This window comes from Scleropages formosus, chromosome 22 (genome assembly GCF_900964775.1).
Source record: "Scleropages formosus chromosome 22, fSclFor1.1, whole genome shotgun sequence".
NCBI lineage: Eukaryota > Metazoa > Chordata > Actinopteri > Osteoglossiformes > Osteoglossidae > Scleropages > Scleropages formosus.
In genome coordinates, this window is record NC_041827.1 from 11,496,539 (window position 1) to 11,513,629 (window position 17,091).

General features: G+C 43.3%; 2 protein-coding genes across 2 annotated transcripts; both read right to left on the bottom strand.

The window, feature by feature from the left end:
* Positions 1-229: 229 nt before the first annotated feature.
* LOC108918362 (P2Y purinoceptor 1-like) lies at positions 230-2,331 on the bottom strand. The gene has a single exon (XM_018725504.2). It carries the CDS (start codon positions 2,149-2,151, stop codon positions 1,162-1,164), a length of 990 nt encoding a protein of 329 aa, XP_018581020.1. The 5' UTR covers positions 2,152-2,331; the 3' UTR covers positions 230-1,161.
* Positions 2,332-8,432: 6,101 nt separating this feature from the next.
* LOC108918309 (WNT1-inducible-signaling pathway protein 2-like) lies at positions 8,433-14,253 on the bottom strand. The gene is made up of 5 exons (XM_029247963.1): positions 14,191-14,253; positions 12,560-12,776; positions 12,073-12,321; positions 9,614-9,834; positions 8,433-8,714 (listed from the first exon to the last, which is right to left on the bottom strand). Exons 1-5 carry the CDS (start codon positions 14,251-14,253, stop codon positions 8,433-8,435), a joined length of 1,032 nt encoding a protein of 343 aa, XP_029103796.1.
* Positions 14,254-17,091: the final 2,838 nt, after the last annotated feature.

A 17,091-nucleotide genomic window follows, 5' to 3' on the forward strand; every position in this document is an offset into this window, starting at 1 on the left:
TACTATGGAATAAACAAATTATACTTGTAACTATCATACTTATAATTGCCTGCAAATAATGCACATGAAGAAAATGATTATCGTTGTGCTTTCCTTCAGCTGTTTATTAATCAGTGCTAGCCGTATAACAGAAATACATAAAAACAGGCAGCTAACAGTGTACACAGAAGAGTTTCACAGTATTGTAATATTTATACATTTACTTATTAGCAAAGATTGATATTTACATTTATTCAGTTAGCACATGCTTTCCTCCAAAGCAGCTTTCAGTGAACATTGTGTAGTATGTAGGTGAGACCTTTTTTAATCCAAGGAGGCTTATGACGCTAGAAATACTCTGCACAATGAGTCACTCGTCTACACACCGGTGAAACACACTGTCTCTCTTGCACACACACACACAACGGGAAATTTAAAGTCAACAGACCACTTGAAAGCATGTCTTTGGACTGTGGGTGGAAACCAGAGCACCTGAAGGAAAGCCATGCAAACATCTGGAAAACACGTAAACTCCACAGAGACTGAGCAGGGATCAAATCCACGTTCTCTTGCACCAGCCAGGTGCTATGAGACAAGAGCACTACTTCCTGGGCCACCGTGCAGCCCAACAAATGATTGTCAAAAATGATTTTCAGAAGCAGAAACCAAAATGAGGCCCAATAATAACCGACTGTTTTATCCAAATGAACAGCACTGGTACATTTACACAATCAGCTGATGCTTTTCTCCAGTGCTACACACAGTAGAGTGAGTAAGTTACTACAGCAGGTAGCGCAGTGCTATAGGATGGATACACACTTTTAATGTGAACACTGGCAGTTCAAGTATCTGGAAGAAGGAGGAGGAGCCCTGGGCAAGGTACTTTACCTGGATTCCTCCTGTAAATGTCCGGCAGCATAAAAGGCTGGTTGGCATTATAAATAATTTGAGCAGAAAATAATAATGCAACCATAACAATAATAACGATGATATGCAGTTGATATTTGGATCATGATGATCATGAAATAATGAGGACGCAATGTCTTCAACTCAACTGCTTCACGCGGCAGTGATCAGGCATTTTTAAGAAGAAATGATTCCGTAATAAATCATCATGCTACACTTTTGCCACTGAGGCCATTAAAGCAGGTCTTGGAAGACGCAGGTTCTTTCGGAAAGCTTTCACACATCCGCGGACTCGACCTCCTGCGCGTGCCGGTACACCACGACACCCGTGAGTCGCGAGAACGACGCGCGGGCGCGCGCGCGCAGCGCGCGGCAGCGCTCCGCGAAGCCGTCGTTGCCGAGCAGGTAGATGAGCGGGTTGATGGCGCTGTTCGTGCTCGCGAGTCCGCGGCTCACCTGGTGCGCGAGGTACACGCTGCCGAAGTGGGGTCGGCACTTGCCCTCCATTTTCAGTATCCTCGTGGCGAGGTTGAGGTTGCGCAACACGTGGTACGGGATGAAGCAGACGGAGAAGAGGAGCACGAGGATGATGACCAGTTTGAGGCAGCGCTGCTTGAGCAGCCGCGCGCTCGCCTTCGCTCGGGTGGCCAGCACCACGGCGACGTGGCCGTAGCAGAAGATGATGATGAGCAGCGGGATGCCGAAGCCCGTGAAGGACCAGCCGATGCTGTAGGGCAGGTAGTTCCGCAGGCTCTCGTTCCCGGTGGTGTCGAAGCACGACTCGGAGGAGTTGGGCTTGGACTTGTCGAACATGATCGCGTCGGGCAGGATCTGGGCGAGCACGAGCACCCAGACGAGCGCGCAGATGCCCGCGGAGTGTCGCGTCTTGATCCTGCCCAGCGTCTCCATGGTGTACACGATGCCCAGGTAGCGGTACACGCAGATGCACGTGAGGAAGCCGATGCTGCCGTAGAGGTTGAGGTTGAAGCAGAAGCGCGTGACCACGCAGGACGCGTAGCCGAAGCTCCAGCGGCTCCCCTCCAGGTAGTAAGTGACGAGGAGGGGCAGCGAGAAGACGTAGAGCAGGTCGGCCACGCCGAGGTTGAGCAGGAACAGGTTTATGTTGCCCACCTTCTTCCAGTTGCGGAAGACGGTTTTCAAGCCCCAGCAGTTGCCCGTGAAGCCGATGATGAAGACGAGGATGTAGACAGCTGGTAGGAAGGTGTGGGTAAAATCCAGGTTTATGTCGTCGCAGCTGGTGGCCATGGCATTGTTTGTCTTCACGGGACCTCCTCTCTCTGGTCTGGAGGACTTGACAGCTGCAGTGCAGGCGAGGAGGAGGCAGGTCGCTCGGTCGGAGCTGGTTTTCTGTTGGCGATGGATGGTGGGAGCGGATGGGTCGGTTGCAGGGTGATGGTGCTCAGTGCGCTCAGATCGCTCTCTGGGTGAGTGCGCGTGTGTGTGTGTGTGTGTGTGTGTGTGTGTGTGTGTGTGTTCGTGCGCACCGCCAGCTCCAATAAACACCGGCACGCCCACATCCTCAGCTGGCGGTTGCAAGGAGGGGTTTTGGTCCAAACGGGTTCAGAGAGCACCAGTTGAGTTACGCAACTGCGTTTGCGTCCTGCTGCTTGTGTTGGGTGTCCTGAGGAGAGGAAGGGCAAGCGATCACACAGCCCGACGGCATCTCCAAACTTTTTCACAGGGTGGCTCAAGCACCCAGGAGAGGAAGAAATTATAGATTTATTACCATCTTCAATAAAAAAAACGGAAACAACCCACTTCTTCACACTCACTGTCTGACTGCAGGACCATGACCGAGTTCTCCATGCGTTATGATAATTTTTAGTTTAATGCCGAGTGTGTTTGCATACTCCTTAAGCCCTCTTAGAGTGGTACTTCAACCATTTATCTATTTATTTTGCCATACTATGTTCACTCTGCAGTCAAGGTTGATCTCGCAGTGTTTTATTTCAATGTTTTCCTCTGCTGTGATTTGAGTTTTAAGGTGTCTTTGCTCAAACTTAAACTGCGTGTTCACACTGCTCTTTTTTACCAGGCATTTAGTTAAGCAGACACGTGGAAAACAGTGTACAAAATGTAAACTCTGTGCTTTGGAATCTGAAGTTGTTTGAAACTGCTTCTGGTGTTCAAGAGATGCGCAGGCTCTGCAGGCGTGTTGATAGGCATGTATTTTATGCAAATATTGTGTGTTCTGATTCATATTTAGAAATCTCAGGAAATGAAGAAAAACCCAGAAAAGAGTAAGTTTAGTTTTCATGTAATTTTACTTCTGCTTTCTTAGGTTTTACTTTTCCTTTCTGGTACTCCAAGGACTGTACTTAGATTTTTGGCTAACAGGTTAGGGTATAAGACTGTCAAAAGTGCAAGCTCCGTGTGTGCTTCCTTAGAATCTGTGCCTGGGCACGTCTCTTTGAAGAATAAAAAACACTGTATACCCTCTCACCGTGATCTTTATTAAATTTTTTGATTTTTCCACAGCAGAACAAAAGAATTTGCTGAAGAAATGTACATGCATAAGGGTTATCTGTGGTTTGATTTATACCCCATCTCCGTCTAACTTTTTCTTTTCAACAGTTTGTTCTTTTGGTTGTTGCAATGTGACAAAGTCGTTACTTTACATACGGTACATATGGATGTGAATTCAAGTTTAATGCCAAACAGCTTAATATATAGGAACATCGGCCGATCCCTGGACACTCTGTTTGTTGCAATTTACTGGTCAGTACATATCTTACACATATGTTCAATAGAATGTGTGTGTGAAACCTTTTGGTGCTCACTCCTGCATAAGAGTTTTTAAATAAACTTTCATGTATTCAGCTCCATTTTATGTGTGGATATATAATGACCACCTTCCATGATGGACGAGACGTGGCTATGTGAACCGGGACATCAAGTTAACACTCATCTGTAATGCTATTATTAGTTGTAAATTGACTTAAAAGTCTTTTTTAATCTGGAAAGCCCAGGAGGGGTGGGCTGCCCCTCTCACTTAGACCCCCGGAGGTTTTTCTTCTTCCCTTGACTTTTGGTTTTTTGTTCCTTTCCTTCATGGCCAGTAAGTTATTTATAGGTTTAATAATTGCATGGATACTGTAGTAATTAAATATATACCAACTATCTATTTGTCTTATGCCTTTGTTAAATGTTCTGTGTCACTGTGTGAGAAGAGCATTATATGAAAATAGAATTTAATTGAATATGTTGCCAAATTTGTGCCTAGAATTGTTTTGCAGCAGGTATCACTAATGCTTCACAGTGCTAGAGCTGTATATGTGAGCATGTTTAAATCCTGTTCGGGGTGCGTGGCATTTGCATGTGTTTTCCTGTGTTTTCAACCCAAAGATAAGTTCTGAAGAAGGAAGTGGTAAGCCACTTCTGTACCTTTTTTTACTATGAAAACCTTGTAATTTGTCATCATGAGCTAACTTTAACTTGCCAGCATATCAAATGTCATGTGTTGGTGTGGGGCGGATGTGCTTCCTCTCTGTTTTTTCTTCAGTCAGCAGTAAATGTGTTGAACATGTGTATATGATATTTACATTTATTTATTTAGCAGCTAGGGGGTGTGGTGGCGCAGTGGGTTGAACCACAGTCCTGCTCTCCGGTGGGTCTGGGGTTCGAATCCCTCTTGGGGTGCCTTGCGGCGGACTGGCGTCCCGTCCTGGGTGTGTCCCCTCCTCCTCTGGCCTTACGCCCTGTGTTGCCGGGTAGGCTCCGGTTCCCCGTGACCCCGTATGGGCCAAGTGGTTCTGAAAATGTGTGTGTGTGTGTGTGTATTTAGCAGATACTTTTCTCCAAAGTGACTTTCACTGGATACTATGTAATGTTATGAACCCACACCTTATTCACCAAGGTGACTTACACTGCTAGATACACTACTTACAATGAGTCACTTATCCATACATCAGTGGAACTCACACACTGGGAGGAAACCTGAACAGCATGTCTTTGGGAGGAAACCCAGGCAGCCAGGAGGAGAACATGCAAACTCCACACAGACTGAGCAGGGATCAAACCCACATCCTCTGCTGTTACCCAGGCACTTTGAGACAGCAGTGCTACTTGCTGTGCCACCATGCCACCCCATGGTATGAAGAATATAGCCAACTTAATGTGTGCATCTAATTTGTTACATAGCAATTACCCCTACAGTACGTTTGGACCTGTACACCTTAAAGACAGCAATATGAACATGCATTTTCTTTTCAGGTTATGCTGCAAATAACAAAGCTCGAATTAATATCAAACATCCCATCATGGGTGTCTTGTTAACATGCCACCAGGTAGTGTTGCACCTTTAGCACAAACGGCATGTCACAAGTTCTAGCAAGTTCTCCACCCAGCTTTAGTGTCAACATTTGGAGTACCTGGGCAGTGCTTGACAACTTGTCGTGTTTCTTTATTTGATAAGTACACACCCTACAGGTGAAGGAGGCCATCGTTCCCTTAGGCACTCAGCCCTTGTTTCTATGGCCTGCGCTGTGTGCATAGATAGGTCAGGACTGATTTCACAGTCAGAAAACTATGGCACATCACTGCAATAATATTTTAAACTTCAGAAAAAAACTGAATGCATTCATTTGTAATGACAAAGTTATATGAATAAGGGGTAGGTGTGGTTTTATTTTTGATACTTGATTTTAAGATCTGTGTGAATTAAGAGCATTCGGAGATGATGACAAAGGCTTGAACAAATGTCTGCATACACCAGCAGCCAGAATGGGAGTTGAGCAGACCTGCCCAGGGGATTAGAAGCCCAAGGTAGAAGTCATAAGCAAGACTGAGATACTGCACCAGGTACTGTACATGTGAAGTATGGGCTATGTTCCTTGACCCCAGCCAGAAACATCAGCAGAAGAGGAACTTCCAGTAGGTCTGCTGCAGGCATACCTGGGATATTTAAAATAATCAAGGAATTAAAATCTCAGTATGGTTATTTAGAGGGGTGTGGTGGTGCAGTGGGTTTGACCGTCTCCTGCTCTTTGGTGGGTTTGGGGTTTGAGTCCTGCTTGGGGTACCTTCTGATGGACTAGCATCCTGTCCTGGGTGTGTTCCCTCCCCCTCCAGCCTTACACCCTGTGCTGCTGGGTTAGGCTCTGGCTCCCTGCAGCCCTGCATGGGTCAAGTTGTTTTAGATGGTGTGTGTGTATGCATGCATGGTCATTTACTATTATTTTCTACAGAAGTGAACAAAAGACATGGCTATAGCTTTATGACCAGATCTTAGTTGCAACTCAAGGCCATGAGTGTTAAAAGGTCTGTGGTTTTCATACTTTAATTCACAAGAAATTTCATGAGGAAACCGTTTTTTTCTGTTTGTGCAGCAGAAACACATTTACTGTTAATGTGAAGTATGTGAATTTTTTTGCATGTGTCTTGATAGGTGTTTACGGTCATTTCCTGTTTTGAAAAATTTATGCTTTCCTTTAACTGTGCACTCCAGCAGACCGTGTAGCCGGTAAACCTGGGTTCAAGTCATAATGTCTGTTGTAGTGCTTCAGATTAACTTACTTAACTGACCCTGAGTTGTTGCAGTAAAATATACCCTGCGATAAAAATGGTTAAATAATTGTAATAGCTCAATATGCAAGCCAAAAAATGGTATGCTGCTTGGGCAAAAAGCTCTGTTTTGAGAACAGTGGGTGCTAGGAGTTAGAGCCACTGCTTTGCAATTGAAAAACTGTCGTTTGAATTCCCCCTCCTTCTGTGGTACCCTTAAGCAAGGTAATTATTCTTCCAGTAAATATTGCCCAGGTGCATAAATGGGCGTATAACTGTCACTTTGAAAAAAGTGTCAGCTAAATGAATTAATAAAATCAATAGTCTATGAAATCTGCTTCGTGGAAACAATTTTACAGTTGCATATTGGACTGAAAATTATACTGGTGCACCTTTCCACCAAGAGTGGCCTTCTACGGTATGCAAGAGCAAGAGGTTTTTTTTGTCATGTAATGTTGTAGCTGATGTCAAACACACAAACTGCTGTACGTAAGTGAGTGTGTCAACAAGTTTGTGCCTGTCTTGCTGAAGTGAATTTACAAAAAAGTGTTTTTGCATGCCTGAGCACTAAACGCATTCCTTTTCCTCGGAACTATCACACCCCCATAGCGGCATCCAGCAGCCCTGCTGTTTCCTGCTGACAATTATTATGGTGTTGACAAGCACCTTTTAAGATGGGTCTAGATGGAGCAGGTGACTGGGTGAACTTTCCTCAGTTGATAACCCAGCCCTGGTCTCTTTCCAGCTCTTTGAATGTATGCAATGACTTAATATGAATGTTAAATAAATAAGACATCTGGAGGTAAAATTACGGTAATTCCGTTTGACCTAGTGTTTCCTTCGTATCAGCTGTATGAATGAAAGCCTTTGTGGGGATCATACGAAATTGAGCTTCTTGGGCATACAGCCTGTTGCAGTGTGGTCTAGAAGGATGAATACCATTTTCCCTCATATTTACAGTTTCAATCATTCGTTTGCTATGCTTAACCACCTGGCAAAGTCAGGGTCGCAGCAGTCCGGAGCCTATCCTGGAAGCAAATGATCTAAGGCTAAGTAGGATACACCCTGAACGGGATGACAGTCCATCGCCGGGTAACCGCACACACAGTCATTCACCCATTCACAGACCATAGGCAACTCAACAGCATCAGTCCACCTTAACTGTATATCTTTGGACTCTGGGAGAAACGGGAGGAACCGGAGGAAACCCACACAGATATGGAGAGAAAATTCAGAGATTAGTTTTTAAATAAATATTTATGTTGTTATGTTGCATGGTATGTATGATATATTTGAATAGCCCAAAACATCAAGGAGGTCAATGCTCTATATATTACCAAAAAGGCACATGAAGACTGCATACTGAAAGTAGAGGTTTGTATTATCCCTTTTTAGCCACTTCATGTACTGTAGATGTGCTCAGGTCTGTTCAGGTCTCAGGTATTTGTCATCACCTAACCAGACAGCATAAACAACGGTCTTCCAGGAAATACAGACATTTTTGAGAAATTAAGCGCAGGTCCCACAATGACGAGTTGTGTAGGAAGTAGTGTGAAAAGGACTAAATTAATTAAGTTAAATGAGTCACTATGAGGATTTAGCCTTTCCCATTAAAGTTATTTCTCAACACAACTGACCCTTTCTCACCATTATCTGTTTATGTTACTTTGCTCATTTATGGTAGTCAGCCAGCTTCCTTCCGCTTTTCCTTGTGAAGGTTGTAGTTATGTTCATTTATGTGTTTATTTATTTCATTTATGTTTCTCAGAATGCTTTATTTTTTAGGACTAGGCTAAAGGACAACACAGCCATACTCCTCTCAACGGTAAGACCCATGTACTGGCATTACGGGGTGAACCAATTGAGACCCTTCATGGACAAGACTCAGTGATGGGGGTGTAAGTGTATGGATACCTCCAGACCATTTATTGACAAGACAGCCTCATGGAGACTTCGGTGGCTGGACGCTAAAGGCTTGATATCAACTGACGGAGCCATTGTTGGATGCGAATAGATGACCCGATCTAAGCTTGAAGTGTAGGTCTTCCGGACCCCAATAAGTGAGAGTGAGGACAGTGGTAGTGGCAGATGCAGGACTCGATCATCATGACCGGATGTTGTATCAGATGGCCCAGCTGACAGCGAAAGGTCACCAGGATGGTGCTGGTACGGTGGGGGTGGCAGCAGCGCTGGTCTGAGCACAGACTGCAGTACCTGAGCCTGTAGGCTAACATGCTGCGGCAGCCCTGATGCTCTAGATGTACCGGTAGTGGTGCCATGTAGCTGGACTCACACCGACTGGTTCCCTGAAAGACACAATTGCACTCTCAATTTGTATGAAATCATATTTGTAACTTTCATTGTCTAGCTGCATTGCTTGATGCTTTAAAGATGTACCATTTTTTTCACTATTAGATAATCAGCATAAACCAAAAATAAACCAAGCATAAACCAAAAATAAATACATACGAAGGGATTTGCTTAGTGTGTGAAAAAAAGTTATTTTTTCTACACAAATACATTTACATATACATATACAGAACCAAACATTACAGCAATCATCATTTAGGGGGTAGGGCGTGGGGGTGCGGGGGTGCAGTGGTGCAGTGGGTTGGACCGCAGTCCTGCTCTCCGGTGGGTCTGGGGTTTGAGTCCTGCTTGGGGTGCCTTGCGGCAGACTGGCGTCCCATCCTGGGTGTGTGCCTTACGCCCTGTGTTACCGGGTAGGCTCCGGTTCCCTGCGACCCCGTATGGGACGAGCGGTTCTGAAGATGGATGGATCATTTAGGGGCATTTTAAAGAATTATACAATTTAAGTTGTACATTGTCATTGAAACTGTAATCAGGGATGTTTAAAAACATTTTAAGTGTTTCTCAAGGCAGGGGGTGTGACGGCGCAGTGGGTTGGACTGGGTCCTTCTCTCCGGTGGGTCTGCGGTTTGAGTCCCACTTGGGGTGCCTTGCGATAGACTGGCGTCCCATCCTGGGTGCGTCCTCTCCCCCTCCAGCCTTACACCCTGAGTTGCCGGGTTAGGCTCCGGTTCTCTGTGACCCCGTATGGGACAAGCGGTTCAGAAAATGTGTGTGTGTGTGTTTCTCAAGGCAAAGGTTGTAAATAAACCTCTTGGTTTCCATGAGGTGGTCTCTGGTCTTGTGTGCTTGATGTGATAGGTGACATGCGGGATGCAGCAAAGATGCTATTCACCATTGCAGGTCTGTATGGAGATGCCTGGCAGGGCCGGACCAGGCAGAGCCGCGTCTGCGTCTCCAGGCGACAGGCCCAGTTTGTGTTTGACATCCGTGCGGAGACACCTGGGCCACAGGTTCTGGAACAGGAGCTCCACTCAGTGCTTTGCTCCACGCAGTTAGAACTTGGGCTCTGTTTCAGAGCCAAGAGGTCCAAACGAACTGCATGAGGCCTGGGAACTGACACTAATCAGAAATGAGGGCACAGTTACAGAATGTCAGTGACAAAGTATGACTTTACCAGTCAATTTCCCAGACCAGAGTATTGTTACCTCAATGATTAAAGTAGATATTATCACTGCATAAGTAAATAGGTCACTGCCAGTCAAAGAACACATTAGGCATTCTGTCACCATACTTGTCTTCTTATACAGATACATAGAGATTTCACAGTTTCAACAGAAGTTTCCCATTTTTTTAAATGAAATCATCATCACATTTAACCTTAGCATAATATAAGTAAAGGCTTTTTGATCTGTCACTTCATGGGTCTTTGGTGTTGGTGACTGAGATGTGCTGACTAACAAATGTCTACAAAAGTATGTTGTTTGACTTAGTGTGGCAGAAATTAATTAGCATTATTACTTCATTCATTTAGCTCGCATTTTCCCAAAAGTGACTTTAAAAGTTTTTTCTATGGTCAACCATGCTATTTACAGTCACTCTATTATACAGCAGTTATTTAGTCAGTGGAGAAATTCATGTTAAGTACCTGGCTCAAAGATACTACATGAGGAGCAGTATTTAAATCAGGGTCTTTGGGTGTAAAGCAAAGGCTCTAGGCAGGTCTGGGGTTCGAGCCCCGCTTGGGGTGCTTTGTGGCAGACTGGTGTCCCGTCCAGGGTGTGTCCCCTCCCCCTCCAATCTTACGCCCTGTGTTGCTGGGTTAGGCTCCGGCTGCCGAAACCCCGCTGGAGACATTGTTGTGTGTGTGTGTGTGTGTGTGTGTGTGTGTGTGTGTGTGTGTGTGTGTATGCAAAGGCTCTAACAACTACGCTTCTTGCCTGCCACTGAAAGGAACTCTCAGGAGGAAACATGTCGGACAGGACTGTGGCCCACCCTACTGGTCAACAAGGACCATTACAAGGTTTTACCCCAGTAAAACGAGGTCCCTGTGGAAGTGCTCACCATAATGATGTAGCTGGTTTCTGTTCTAGGAAATCACGAAACAGTTCATGAATATGTCAGTCACTAAAAAATTAAAAAACAAAGCTGTAAAGTATTGCTTTCTGCACTGATCCCTGCTATTGCTGAAATTGTCAGATATTGATTTTGTTTATACCGTATCTTGCTCCTGTATTAGTCCTTTGTGTTTTGATCATGAATTATTTGAGGTACCAGCTCATTTTCATGATCAGTAATGACAAACAGTATTACATTGAACATAGCTGTTGTTTTGTCTTAAAAGAGCAAATTTTGATAGTAAGTTCAGGAGTAATCTATTCTCAGAGTGACAAATGTCTGGAGTCGAACTTGAGGAAAGCTTAATTGCTGTGAAATTAAATAAAGGCCTGTGAGACATTACTAATATGTAACACACACTTGGGTGCTTAAAACGTTCATATGAATTACAACATCAGGTTTTAAAATCAAATATGATAAGATGCACAACGCTATAAGAAATACATAACACCTTGTATTATTTACATTTACATTTATTCATTTAGCAGACGCTTTTGTCCAAAGCGACATACATCTCAGCAAAATTATATTATAAATATAATAGATAAATATATATATATATATTATATTTTATAATTACAAGTACTTATATATTAATTATTTATGCCTGGCAGCAGGATTGATTATATAAATTATTCTCTGCAGCACATCATAAAATAAACCCATACCACCTGATTTGTTCATGCAGTATTTCTTTCAGAATAAAAAGACAGAAACTACCAAATAATTAAACAACCATCAATTATATTTGGTTGTGCTTCTTGTTTTATTTCAAACAAATTCTGTCTCTTAGACGGAGGAACATTCTTTACAAAATATTCCCTTAATATTGCCATAATTGGACAAATTCTCCAACACAGCCACTGGCAAAACTGGCATCCTGGCTCTGCTGCCCTTTACATAAAATGTCATGTTGTACAAAGTACAAAACAATAATGGGACACAAAGTAGTATGTGAAATTATTATAATTATTTATATTTATTTGTGTGAAAAAAGGGAGGGAAGCGAGCAGTGTAAATTAATTTGCATTTGCCACACATTTCCAACACTACACTGTGTATTTTCATGGCACTAATAGATAATTCATTAGTGTAGCCTAGTCTACCATAAATAAGACTATGTGTTGTTCAGACCTTGTGACAGTCAAACAGAGATTAAAAAAGAGAAACAAACCTTTCACCTACACTCCACCCATTTTGCTGATCCCCCTCCCCATCAGTGTCACGATGCTGTACCTGTCAGTGCATCCAGGAAAACTGTGTTTTCCAAGGTTTCACAGAGCCATTCCCGGCAGCACCTTCCTGGCAGCTGAACAAGCTGGGGGTGCAGGCAGTCAGGCCCTGGCAGGCGCAGTTCCTCATTGCACAGGCGCAGGCACGTCACCCCCCCACCCTCACAGCGGCACCGCAAGTCGCAGGATGGCTGAAACACCTGGCCTTCCTGGTAAGCCACACCGTTGATCTCACAGCCCAGCTCTTCCTGATCTGAAGGGCAAGGGGGCAACAAGGTGAACCCCTGCCTGCTGTCTCTGGCAAAGTGAGTCTCAAATGTCTTAACTAATTTCTGAATTACTCATCAATACCTTAGCCATTCTACCTTTGTTTTTTTTTAAATTTCAAATTCATCTTCAGAATTTATGTGTCAAGCACAAGATCCTAAACTGGTACACCATCTGCTGGCCTTATGGTGCAATGTTTGCTTTTCTGAAGCAGTGCTACTCACTGACACACTCTCCTGGGCCCCCTGGGTAGCTGGCGCTGTAGTCGCACTGCAGCCCACGCTGGTTGTCACACATATACTTTTCATTGCAGGATTCCCCCATCTGCCGGGCGCACACCTGGCAACAGCGGCATCCATCCAGGATCAGGGGCACCCCGGTTGGGCAGAGGGGTGGAGGACTGGGGCAATGGCAGGATCCTCCACAAAGCTGGCAGTAAACCTGTGTTGGGGAAAATGTGATTGTGATCAAACCTCCTATGTTGTAATGTTCCAACAATATTAGTTCTGTTCTTGATGAAGGGGGGCACAGTGGTGCAGCAGGCTTTGCTGGGTCCTGTTCTCTGGTGGGTCTGGGGTTCGAGTCCTGCTTGGGGTGCCTTGTGGCGGACTGGTGTCCCATCCTGGGTGTGTCACCTCCCCCTCCAGCCTTGTGCCCTGCGTTGCCGGGTTAGGCTCCGGTTTGCTGCAACCCTGATTGGGATGAGTGGTTTCAGCCAGTGCGTGCGTGCGTGTGTGTGTGTGTGTGTGTGTGTGTGTGTGTGTGTGTGTGTGTGTGTTCTTGATTAATAGGCTAATAGCCTTTTTTTGATCCACTACACATGTTAGGAAATCAGTTTTTGTGAAAACTGGGTTCTTTCTAGGGTACATAATACAGTCCAGTGGACTGAATGTGGACAGCATCGAATGTCCAGATGTATATTGCAGCTCCTAACACATCTCAACATCAGAACATTTTCTTTCAGAAATTCAATTTTTCTTCATTATTGTTTTTGTGCTTGAAACTTCTCACGTGAACCTCAGGTACTGAAAATGTCAGTAAACTCTAGGCAATGCACACACACACATTTTCGGAACCGTTTGTCCCGTACAGGGTCGCGGGAAACCAGAGCCTACCCGGCAACACAGGGCGTAAGGCCAGAGGGGAGGGGACACACCCAGGACGGAACACCAGTCCATCGCAAGGCACCCCATGCGGGACTCAAACCCCAGACCCACTGGAGAGCAGGACCCGCTCCAACCCACTGCACTACCGCGCCCCCATGCAATGCACACAATAAACCACACACACACACACACACACATTTTCAGAACCGCTCATCCCATACGGGGTCACGGGGGAACCGGAGCCTACCCGGTAACAGAGGGCGTAAGGCCGGAGGGGCAGGGGACACACCCAGGACGGGACGCCAGTCCGTCGCAAGGCACCCCAAGCGGGACTCGAACCCCAGACCCACCGGAGAGCGGGACTGCGGTCCAACCCACTGCGCCACCGCACCCCTTCATAATAAACCAATATCTAAGAAAATACATATTAATTTCTCAAGAACAGAAAAAAAAATCATTCTTAAGGAAAATACATTTGACACTGAAATCAGTTAAATTATTGTCAAAATTCTTAATAACACCTACATCTCAAGTTCCTTACAACTTCATCACTATATTTTTAATTCCAACGGTACCATGAAAATGAATCATCTTTCAGTCTCTTGCAAGTTTTGTGCTGAATTTTTAAATGCTGAAACGTCAGAGCAGTTCAACAGTACTGAAGACATTCACGATTTGACAAAATTTGCAAACAGTTGTTTATCTTGCTGATAGACTAATTGCCAAGAAAAGAAGTAGTGGGACTTCACCTGTGTGAAGATACACATTAGCAGGAAGCAGGTGAAAGCACTGTCTCCAGTGTATCGTTCCATTGGGCTCGCTGACTGGATGGATGTCTGGCTGCAAGATCTCCCTTCTAGAACTTGGCTGTTCTCGGGGGATGTTCGCGCTGGTGTTCGTAAACTGCTTGGAAGGTCAATTCACTTATAAAGTCTGACTTCTGATGTCACTGACAGACTGCTGTGGAAACAGCAACTGGGCAGAGATCAGAGATGTTTCTAATACTATGGTTCTGCTGCCTGCCTCCACTGACTTTTTTCCTTTTTGTTATCCAGGCTTTCAGAAAATGTGTGTGTAAGGAATGTTTCATTTCAGTTCTGACACTGTGGTCCAAACTGGGAACTTTAAAAATGAGGGAAGGTTTTAAACACAAAACATAATGGCTTCAGGGTGACAGTGGGTATTTAATACAATAAATTAATAGATAATAACAATATAGTCAAAAGCATCATTTTACACAGTGTAATTTTCATCAGTTTGGCTGCTTTCCTGCATCCTAAAACAGGTGGGAAAACTGAAACAAACAGTGCACAGAAACAGGAAAACAAAAGTGAACAGTAATGCAGTGTTATTAGATAATTTATATATTTTCACTCAACACTGACTATGTCTTTCAAAACCAATTTTAAAAAACTGAACATGTGTATAATAAGATGGTATTTGTCTTAAACACTGTGCTATGATCCTTATTTTTTAAAAGCACCAAATGTATTTCTCAACTAATTAATAGAATTATGTTAACTAATTAAAGCATATCAACTACTGTTCATGCCAGGTGACTAAATAATTTAACCTGATGCTAACCCTATGCACAAAAATCTGAGAAAAACTATAAAGAGAACTGAAATGGCAAAATAGAAAGTGTGTGCAAATGTGTTAAAGTGAGGTTCCAGCCTTTACTGACTGAAGATTAGATACTTTTGCCTATAAATAAAGAGAAATCTGTGAAATAACACACAAAATATAAAGCTAAAAATGGGTCTGACAGAGGACATCAGAAGGCTGTGTAAACATGCACTTGTTAAACAGGTGGAGCCCATGTGCTGCATCTGGTAGAGTAAAGAACTGGGTGTGTTCTCTGTATTCTCTCATGCAAGTCTTATTTATTTATGGTTTTCATAGTCACAGCTATGGAATCTTAAAACAAAAGTATTATTGTTGAATATGTGCACTGGTTCATACTTGCAGGTCCATCTGTCCTCAATAAGCTTTATAACATTAAGCTTCTGGTCACTGTCGTGAGACATACACACAGTATTAGCATATAGTACATAAAGGACAGAACAATGGTCCATCAAATGCCATAGAATTACACAAACAGTAATATACTAAACACTGTTTAGAATTACCATTTTTCAGTTTTTACCATTTCATGTTTTGGGAACATGCAAAAAAAAAAAAAAACATACTAACCAGAGAAAACGTGTGGCAAACTAAGAAGATGCAAACCCCACACACCACTTTTTCTTTAAGTTCTTATATATTTTTTAAATATAAAAAACCGACAAATTTATGTTTTGAGGTATTGTCCATAAATGTTACAAACAAGCACCTTAAAGGATCTTGGTAGTCACCTCAAAAGAATAGAACTAGAGATTAAAATAATAAATAAGTTGATAAGAAAGAGCTGAAAATTTTTTATTTTCAACATTATTTTAAACGGTCACTCCAATCAAATGTAAAAGTGAATGGCTTCCTTTACAGCATGTTCAACATGCTTAAGGTTTTTCTGACTTTTGGCTTATAGAATAGTCTTGCTAGTTCGATCTGGGCAAGATATAAAAGTTAAAATCAAATACGGTACGTCTGAAGTACGCTCAATACAATTATTATTAATAGTAAAAACTAATCATAATATTATTGTACATATCTGATTGCTCATTGAGCAGCACAGTGGCACAGTGGATAACAATGGCTCCACACAGTTCCTGGGCTGTGCATTCGGACATGGTTTATATCTAGCACAGTCTGCGTAGAATCTGCATGTTCTCCATGTTCTCCATGTAAGCAAGGATTTCCTCTAGGTACTCCAGTTTCCTTGCCAAACAGTCCAAAGATAAGATTAGAATTTAGGATTTAAAATATAATCACATTTAACAACAATAACACTGGTTCTCTCCAGTAGACTGATGTAACATTTATTTTTGCTATTACCTATATTAATATAAAATTTCATGTCTGAGATGTGAAAGAATAAATTGCAACTAACAACTGACAGGAACAGTAAGTATGAGGACTGAGAACTGGATTGTTTCCTTGTGCTATGTATCGCACATTTTAAAAACATAATAAGTGATAAAGGGGGGGGGGGGGAGGAGTAGAGGATTTTCTGGGGAAAAAAAAAAAAGGGTTTTCACGGGTTTTACAACAGTGGTCAATGTTGTGGCCTTACAGCACCTTGGCTGTTCAGGTTTAGGATGGATTCCTGCTCAATCAGAGTTTGTACATTCTCCCCGTGTCTGTGTGGGTTTCCTCCCACATTCCAAAGACATGTGGTTCAGGTGAATTGGCAACCCTAAATTTCCAGTATTGTACGTGTGCGTGTGTGTTAATGGATGGGTGTACCCTCCAGAGTGTACGCCCTCGTCTTGTGCCCAGTGATTCTGGGATGAGCTCCAGAACTCAATGAATGGAACAAGCAGTTAGCAAAAATGAAACAATAAATGCTTTCCTTTGCACAAGACCATAATTATTTAAAGAAAAGCTAACATTTGACTCATGATTTCAGTAAGACACAACAAATTACAACACGTTATTCCGCATGCCATGGTTCGTCTGCCAGTTTTTAAACTGTCTAGGTCTTTGATATCACAGAGGCAGAAGGAATTTTGTGAAACGTGAAACAGAAGTGTTTCATTGAGGCTATACAG

Coding starts and splice junctions, on each gene's coding strand:
- LOC108918362 (XM_018725504.2), bottom strand. CDS start 2,151: ATGGCCACCAGCTGCGACGACATAAACCTGGATTTTACCCACACCTTC.
- LOC108918309 (XM_029247963.1), bottom strand. CDS start 14,253: ATGGAACGATACACTGGAGACAGTGCTTTCACCTGCTTCCTGCTAATG. Junction 9,835..12,072: donor TTTCCTGGATGCACTGACAG/GTACAGCATCGT, acceptor GATTAGTGTCAG/TTCCCAGGCCTCATGCAGTT. Junction 8,715..9,613: donor CTCCATACAGACCTGCAATG/GTGAATAGCATC, acceptor TGTGTCTTTCAG/GGAACCAGTCGGTGTGAGTC.